The following is an 8,912-nucleotide window of genomic DNA, read 5'->3' as shown; positions in this document are numbered from 1 at the left end:
TTGGCTGGGGATCTTCTTTCAAGCTCACTCGTGTGTCTGTTGGCAGGTCTTCGGGTCCACACTGACTGTTGGCTGGAGATGTCAGTTCCTTACTGCGTGGGCTTCTCCACAGAGATGCCGCTGACTTCCTTTAGGTAGAGAGGGAAACATTATGTAAGCCATCATCTCTTTGTAACCTAATCTTAGATGTGGTACCCCATCATTTCTGCTGTACTGTGTTCATTAGAAGTGAGCCATAATGTCCAGCCCATACTCAGAGGGAGGAATGAGGGATGGTATTCATCTCCAAGGGATGAATAGCAGGAGATGAGCATCAATGGGGGCCATCTCAGAGGCTGCCCACCACAGGTAAGGAAAGAGAAAGAGCAAATATAAAGTGATATGTTACCAAGCTGGTCACAGCTTTGCAAAAACAGCTTAGTGGTTGGTCGGTCGGCTGGTTGGTCATGCTGCACATCTCCAGAGAGCTTTGTGGAACCCAGCACCTTCGAACAGTCTATGAGGAGAGAAAAGGATGAGGGCACTACATTAGATCCCTAGGGCTGCTGTAACAAAGTACCATAAACTGGGTATCTTAAAACAACAGAAGTGTATTGTCTCACAGTTCTGAAAGCTAGAGTCTGAAATCAAGGTGTCAGCAGGGCCAGGCTCCCTCCACAACCTGTAAGGAAGGATCCTTCCTCGTCTCTTGCAGCTTCTGGTAGCTGCCGGCAATCTTTGGCATTCCTTGACTTGTAGATGCATCCCTTCAATCTCTGTCTCTGTCATCATATGACCGTCTTCCCTCTCTGTGTTTCTCTCTTTTCTTCTTATAAAGACACTAATCATATTGGAATAGGAGCCCACCCTACTCAAGTATGACCTCACCTCAACTAATTACATCCACAATGACCGTGATTCACAAACACCCCCTCCAGCATACCACCCAAGGACATACATGAGGGCCCACCCCTGCACCTTGCCCTCCCTAGGGGCCTCACAGAACCTTCATGCCTCACCCGCTGGCTAAGGCATGAAGGTTCTGCTCTCTCCCCCGATGCAGGAAGAACCAGATCGAGGAGTCCAGGGCAGGGAGGCCAGTTAGGAAGCTGGTGTGCCAATATGAGTGGTGAGGGAAGGAAGGAGGAGTGGACATGGTACCTGCCTGGGTGGTCCAGCCAAAGAATGGAGTCAAGGAAGATTCCAAGGGCTGAAGTCATCGAGGGTGGAGCCCTGGGAGACGGTTTACTCATTCGGGAGTGTCATAGTTTGGGTTCTCCTGAATCTGAGACAAGTATTCAAGCAAAGTAGTTTATTTTGGAGATAATCCCAGGAAATACTGGCAGGAGAGTGGGGAAGTGACCAGAGAGAGAAGGAGTTTAGCTGCACGGATCACTGTGGGCAGTTGCAGCTTAATCCCAACCCCCCCGCAGAGAAATCCAGTAACCAGTGAAAGATACACACAACCTGTGAACAGAGGGCTCTCCTAGGTGTTGGCTGAGGGTTGTTCCTGGTCGGTGTCAATTCCCCAGCACTTCCTGCCTGCCCGCAAGAAGTGGACTCTGGCTGCCAGGGAAAGTCCTCGGGCAGGAAAGTGCAGTGCTGCTGGATGAAATTAGGGCTGGTGTGCACTGAAGCAGCAAGGGCAGGGGCTATACTTGGCAGTGCCAGAGACAAGATACTGGGGGCACAAGGGTGGGAGCCAAGGTCTCATGGCTGAAATGTTCCAGGATGCCCAGGCAGCTGTATGGAGCCTGGCTCCTGACCCCACGGGAGAAACGGGCCACTTAGTAGAAAGGCATTGATTGCATGAAAAATCCTACAGAGACAGGGATAGAAGGTTGAGAACTGCAACACGAACAAAGACAAATGGCCAAGTTCATGACTTTGTTTACACCTGGTTCTGCATGAGGAAAGAATGCACTTTTCTTTCTTGCCACAAATCATTCTCAGAAGGGTCAAAGCTGGGAATTCCTTGGCAGTCCAGGGGTTAGGACTCCGTGCTCTCACTGCCGAGGGCCTGGGTTCGATTTTGGTTGGGGAACTAAGGTCCCAGGTCCCACAAGGCACGCGGTGTGGCAAAAAAAAAAAAAAAAAAGTCAAAGCTGCCACGAGAGGGATGGAGAGGGGAACGCAGCATCAGTGACATGAGATGTAGCGTTCAGGCCCAACACTGTCCTGACTTCAGTAACCTCAAAACTGGAGACCCAGCAAAGCCAGTCTACCCTCTACTGAAGCTCCTTCCAGCTGTGAAGCCGTGGGCTAGGCATCCTTGGGCCTGTGTCCACCAACATGTCTTTCTGGGTAGATTCCAGTGACAAGCATCCATGGAGATACATAATCTGGCAGCTTCTTTGGAGGACGAGGTTGATAATAGGAAAGTCAGGGAGGTTAAGGCCATGGCTATAGCTACATGGGGACGTGTTTGAAGGGGCCAGGGTCACAGGTGAGGGAGGGCTGGTTCTAAAGGGCACCCATAGATGATGCACGTGCCACAGCACTGCCCGCAAACACCAAACACAGGGGGAGCTCAATGAGATGTCACTTCATTGGGTACGTCAGGCCACCCACTCCCCATCCTCCAGAAGACATATTTGCTTCCTTCACAGTTTGTTTTGGGGTCCTCTCTCCTGGACTTTTGCTTGGGGAAAAGGTTCAAGTAACAGGATATATCTGTATCATACATACAGACTCCACTGCCTGAGCCCTACTTATGGAAGAGCTGGACTTACCTGGAAGAATTCTGAAGTGCTGGCTGGGTTTGTAGAGTGGGCATTCTGGGAGGAGGTCTGTCTTCATCACCTGAGCAGGGGGAGAAAGTTGCCAATACGCAGCAGCCCCAAATGGGGAACTGAGTGATGCCATTAAGAGGGGGACCTTCCAACCCACCAGCAAGCCTAATTCACTGGCTTGGGAAAGGTTGGGTTGTGCAGTGGCTAGGGGCCTGGCTGCTGGACCAGTATGTGTGGGCTTGAATCCTGGCTCTGCCACTTACTAACTGCGGGACCCTGAGAAAGTCACATTACCTCTCTGTGCCTCGATTTCCCCATCTGTAAAATGAAGGATAATAAGAGTTCTTCCTGCATAGTTGTTGCAAGGACTAATATGAGTTCATGGAACTGGGCCTGGTACATAGTGAGGCCTTTATAAATGTTAACTGTGCTAATTACTCATTACCGTCCTGGGTCAAAAACATTAGGCAGGGCTTCCCTGGTGGCGCAGTGGTTGAGAGTCCGCCTGCCAATGCAGGGGACACGGGTTCGTGCCCCGGTCCGGGAAGATCCCACATGCCGTGGAGCGGCTGGGCCCATGAGCCATGGCCGCTGAGCCTGCGCGTCCGGAGCCTGTGCTCCGCAGCGGGAGAGGCCACAGCAGTGACAGGCCCGCGTAGTGCAAAAAAAACAAAAACAAAACAAAACAAAACAAAAAAAACATTAGGCAAAGATGGCTCACAGTTTTATTGGAAAATAAGTTGGTCCTAAAACCTTACCTTCAAAATCTGAATCTCATTAGATATGTCTAATGCACACTGGGTTAAAATGAGAAATAACACGAAGACCCACCACTTCTCTTTCCCTCTCACTCAAAGAAACATCAGATGAGGACAGCAGAAAAGCCATGAGAGAGTCACGTGGATCTCTGCTCAAACCTCAGTGTTGGCACTTAGCAGCTGAATGCTTTCAGGTAAGATGCTTCCCTTTTCTGGGTCTCAGTTCTCTCATCCATAAAGAGGGGATAATAATAGTCCTGTCCTCCTGCAGAGCTGGGATCGTAAGAGGCATTCTAGGCAAAGGAAACTGCATGAGCTGAAGCCTGGGAGCCTGAAAGCAGGAGAGAGCTCTGCAGCATGACCTGGGGTGCCTGGAACCCAAGATGCAGGGGAAGGAGGACCCTGAGAGGAGAGGGCAGTGACCTCTACCAGGACTCCCTGCTGATTAAGGCAACACAGCAGGATTCTAGTGCTTGTCTCCTTTTCTGCCTTGGAATAAAGGTCTTCTCCCTCTAAGGCAGAGAGGAAGTGAAGACGTGGGGCCCCGAAGGAAGGCACCCTGAAATGCTGGGCCTCTTTCAGGCACTTCTAAACTTATGGGCTCAGGAAATGAAAATGCTATTAAACTCAGGGTTTAGAAGCCTCCTTTCCAGGATGACATCAGGAATTGAAGACTTGAACCTGAGGTTTGGGGCAGATGGAGGGCTCACCCCCATCAGGAATGCAAATAAGCTGGCATATCTCTTTCTCTCTCTCTCTCTCTCTCTCTCTCTCTCACACACACACACACACAGCGCCTCCAATCTCTGAGAGCTTCTGGAAACGACAAATACAGGGAGAGGGCCTCTAATGGCAGGATTCCAGGCAAAGGAAGGCTACCGTCAAGCGGCAGATACCTTGACACACACCCTCATGTCACAGGAATACCTCAGGGCCCATTCAGCTCCCAGGGAGAAACTGCCGGCCTCGGAAAAGTAGTTTCTGGGAAGCGTCTCAAGTGCTTGAGATATTTAGAGACCTTTCAGAGCATGAAAAGCCCTTAAAGCAAAGCAGCCACCACCCCCCACCCCCCCAACTGTTTGACCAGCCCCTGAAGCCGTGTCCCCCACCCCACCATTAGGACATCTTTGGGATCTTCAAGAAAACACAGGGTTTGACTGTTCTTCAATGACGGATTACTTTTTAGAGCACTGAGACAAATCAATTTCAAAAGAAAAAAGCTATAATATTGACTTTATTTCATCATGGAAAATTCGTGTCCAAAGATAAGAACCATCTCATATAAAACAAACAAATAAATAAATACATAAGTAAAAATAAATAGGAGTTGCTTCAAAGGGGAGCAGGGGGTTGAGGGAGGATCAGATGCAGCCAGGACCTCCTCCTAATACCTCCTCAGCACTGTGTGGGGAAGAGAGAGAGTGATGGTTACATCCGGGTGGGAGGCAGGCAGGACCTGAGCTTCCCCTCACCAGGTGCCACATGTGCCTCCCCCCTCTTCAGTCCATCTGGGTGTCTGAGGCTTTGGAATAATCTACCTCCCTGGACCGTGCTTTCCTCGTTGTAAACTGGGGATTGCCGTCCCCCTGGTGATCCTGCCCTCTGCCCTTGCAGCTCTAGACAGTTCAGGGGAAACCAGGAGGAAAATGTTTAATACCCTTTCTGCGCCAAGAAGGGGCTGCCAAGGCAATTGACCGAGTTACACGGATGTAATTCATGGGATGACCGAGTTACGACCTAAGGTGATTCTGCCCCTTTTGGTGAGAGAGGCAGGAGGGGGTTAGAAGGTGGGTGGGAACTCGCAGGCATGGTAATGAATGTTGTCAAAATTTAATATTTCCAGAAAGGCTCTCCTCGACCCTGAGGACTGACGGCAAGAAAGAGTGATATCCAGGTGTCCTTTGCTCAAAGTTTGGTCCCGAGACTTCAAACCCAGAAAGGCGGCACGCGGTGGGAATGGGGGGTGGGTGCTCACCATTGCAGCCCAGGCCGCTGAGGGAGCCGATCCGGTCCAGCCTCCGCCCAAAGCAGCCGGAGTCGCGCATCATCCTGGGGCTGCGTATTCCCCGCAGGGCCTGGAGGACGCTGTTGCCGGGCCCGAGGAGCCCCGCGGGGGCGGCCGCCCGGGTCTCCCAGGCTTCTGCGAGGCTGTGGCCCTGCTGAAGGGGGTCCAGGTCCATCTGCTCGGCCTGCAGCTCCAAGACCCTGCCTCGTAGACGGCCCAGCAGTTCCTGCGATGGGTGGGGGAGGCGGAGCCTTAGGAACCCGCACCTGGGCTCAGCCGCTCTCGATGGCGCCAAGGCAAACCGACCGCCTTGGGGACGGGGGTCCCCGCCCCCAGCCTCGCCGCTTTCTCACTCTCTTATCACTAATTCCCAGGGGAGGGTGGGGACCTCTTGGGACTGTGGGTGGGGGTAGGTGGGGACCCGTTAATTGCTGCTGTCGGTGCCCTCCCGGCGAGCCGGGTTTACGCAGTTCGACAGCGCTCACCTGTATCCCGCGCAGTTCCGAGGCCGGGCCGGGGCCACCTAGCGGGTAGGAACGACAGCGTGGCAGCGACAGGTGCAAAAACAGAAGGAGCATGAGCGCCCGGGGCAGCGTCGTCTGGGGGTCCATGTCGTTGGAGGGGCGGAGAGAGGTTGCCGCCGCTGCCGCTGCGCTCGGTCCCGGTTCACGTCTCATCCGCTGGGTCCTCGGGCAACGGCGGCCTTTTATCCCCCGTCCTGAGAGCCGGGCCGGCCCTGCCCCTCTGGGTTATCTCTGATTTATCGGCGCGTTCCGGCCCGGCCCGCTGAGCTCAGGGCGGGGGAATGCACCTCTCCACGCGGAGGGGTGGAGGCCGGGGAGAGCAGGCCTTGTATAGAAATGGGCCTGGCCGACAACGGGAGCGCGCGGCGGGGGGGGGTTGGCGGGGTTGGGTAGACACCGCTATAGGTCCTTTGTCTCTCGCTTCCCCCTTTCCTGCAAAAACCCCGGGGCCTTAGAGTGGCTCTTTTCTCTTTCCTCCCCCCCGCATTCCTGGAGAGGGCAGAGGGAACCCCAGCGATCAGAGGCCCGACGCAACTGCCGGGCGCACGGGGTGACTCAGAGAAACCACAGACCCAGCCGCCACCCCCGTGCCGCAGCGCGTCTTCCCTCCCCGCCTGTAACTCTCCGCACCTTGCTCGGCGGCGGGTCTTCCGGGCGCTCTGACCGCTGTCCGTGGTCCTGATATCTCTGAGCCAACAACGCAAGAGGACTCGCTCTCCTCAACGTGGGCCTTGCCAGAAAGACAAGCGTGGGGAAGGGGCAAGAGACGTCTGAGACCCCTCTCCGCCCTCTCACAACCTCCTGCACTAGGATGCTAATTCTCCAGTGTCACCTGATTAAAAGTCTGGGTATGACAAGGAACTTCTGGAATGCTGACCCTTCTTCCATCCCTTAAAGTGTAGAGCTGATTTGACAGGAATTTTGAGAGGCAAGGCCCAGAGATGAAGTCATTCAGGAATGCTTCTATCACAGCTCCCGCAGGTGCCAACACCTCCTCTCTCCCACCAAGCCAACATAACGGAAAAAGCAAGGATGACTGGAAGACGGTTATCTATTTGGTGGGACACTAAGGGTGTGAAGGAGTGCCTTCCACAAGGCCTCCTTCACCTGGTCGGCCATGATCTCATTCCCATTCGCAGATGGTCTGCGCCTCCTGTCTGCGATTACAAAAGGGGCTCCATAGAAAAATGGCCCTGGGAAGAGACCCAGCAGATTAAATCCCCCCTAAAGTGTGCATGACTGATGTCACCACCCCTACCAGATAACTTGTGCTGAGAAGCAGCAGGATGAGGGGGCAGCATGGTTTAGGAAAGGAAATGTGTCATGACGGAAGTGGAGAAAGGGGCAGCAAAGAGCAGAAGCTGAGACCTCTAAGCAAACCTGGCCTGAAAAATAGCGTCTTCCAGGTATTGAGTGAGAAAATTGTTATTACAGTTCTTCACTTTTCAGATAAGAAAACTGAACTCAGAGAAATTAATCTGCTTTCTTTTCTTTTTTACACCTAAATTGATTTTTAACTTTTTTTTTTTTTTCTGTACGCGGGCCTCTCACTGTTGTGGCCTCTCCCGTTGCAGAGCACAGGCTCCGGACGCGCAGGCTCAGCGGCCATGGCTACCGGGCCCAGCCGCTCTGCGGCATGTGGGATCCTCCCAGACCGGGACACGAACCCGTGTCCCCTGCATCGGCAGGCGGACTCTCAACCACTGTGCCACGAGGGAAGCCCCAGCACCTTGATTTTAACCCAATGAAATACATATTAGACTTTAGATCTCCAGAACCGTAAGAAAATAAATTTGTGTTATTTGAAGCCCCTAGGTTCAGGGTAATTTGTTTCAGCAGCAATAGGAAACTACTACAACATATGTAAAATCCTGAGCACAGTGCTTGGCACTTAATGACCTTCCCCCGTAAAGGTGGCTGTGGCGGCAGTGTTGGTTCTCTCCAACATCAGACCCTAGGTAGGGGGTGCTGGGTGCTGGCCGTGCTGGCTACAAAGGAAGAAGGAAGACCCTTACTTCGCTCAGCAAGTCTTCATTGAAAGTCTGGGCTCACAGTGGTCTGGAGTCCAGTCTCTGGGATCAAATTGCCTGGATTCAATCCCACCTCAGTCTTTTGCTACTCAGGCAAGTTGCTTCATCTCTCATGATTTTTCATGTCCACTTCATAGGGTTGCTGTGAAGATGAAATGGGACTGTGCAGGTAAAACTAAGCTTTCTGCTGGGAGGTGGGGAAGCAGAGTGGACAAGACAAATCCCACCTTTGAGGAGCATACAGTGTAGGGAGAGAAACAGACACAGTCACAGGCCCCTAGGGTGACGTGGCGACTGATCCAGCACGGAGACCTGGGTGCTCTGGGAACATGGCACGAACACTCAGTTGAGGAGAGAGCTTCCTGGAGAAGGTGGTTCTGGGCTAATGTTTTGAGGGATAAGAATGAATCAGCCATGAGAGGGAAGATGAGGACTGTTCTGGGCAGAGCTGGGGGACTGGTTAACTGCTCAACTACCACCCCCAGTGTCTTAGTCCATTCAGGTTGCTGTAATAGAATAACTACCGTAGATTGGTTGGATGAAACAACACAAATTTATTTCTTTTAGTTCTGGAAACTGGGAAGTATAAGACTAAGGTGCTGGCAGATTCAGTGTCTGGTGAGAGCCCCCTTCCTCGTTCATAAGCTTTCTTTTCACTGTAACCTCACATGGTAGAAGGGATGAGAGAGCTCCCTGGGGTCTCATTTATAAGGGCACTAATCCTATTCATGAGGGCTCCACCATTACACTGGGGGTTAGGTTTCAACATGTGAATTTTGTGGGGGACATAGACATTCAGTCTATAGCACCTAGGCTCTTGGCAGAAGAAAGATGCAGGGAAGGAAATGTTTGGGGCAATTGGGCCTGTCAGGTAGCATGGCCCA

The 8,912-nt window shown here is 52.6% G+C and overlaps 1 protein-coding gene across 1 annotated transcript; it reads right to left on the bottom strand.

The window, feature by feature from the left end:
* Positions 1-4,811: 4,811 nt before the first annotated feature.
* Positions 4,812-6,120, bottom strand: NPPB (natriuretic peptide B). Its single transcript, XM_029230953.1, has 3 exons — positions 5,960-6,120; positions 5,445-5,700; positions 4,812-4,870 (listed from the first exon to the last, which is right to left on the bottom strand). The coding sequence occupies exons 1-3, from the start codon at positions 6,083-6,085 to the stop codon at positions 4,854-4,856; spliced, it is 399 nt and encodes a 132-aa protein (XP_029086786.1). The 5' UTR covers positions 6,086-6,120; the 3' UTR covers positions 4,812-4,853.
* Positions 6,121-8,912: the final 2,792 nt, after the last annotated feature.

Source organism: Monodon monoceros, unplaced genomic scaffold, assembly GCF_005190385.1.
Source record: "Monodon monoceros isolate NGI ecotype Baffin Bay Population unplaced genomic scaffold, NGI_Narwhal_1 Super_Scaffold_18, whole genome shotgun sequence".
Taxonomy (NCBI): Eukaryota; Metazoa; Chordata; class Mammalia; order Artiodactyla; family Monodontidae; genus Monodon; species Monodon monoceros.
Note: the sequence above shows the minus strand (reverse complement) of the source record. Positions and strands in the feature narration are given on the sequence as shown.

Bases quoted from the DNA above. Each gene is read 5' to 3' on its own strand.
- NPPB (XM_029230953.1), bottom strand. From the start codon at position 6,085: ATGGACCCCCAGACGACGCTGCCCCGGGCGCTCATGCTCCTTCTGTTT. The intron at 5,701-5,959 runs GTGAGCGCTGTC...CACCCATCGCAG, and splicing joins CGGAACTGCGCGGGATACAG to GAACTGCTGGGCCGTCTACG.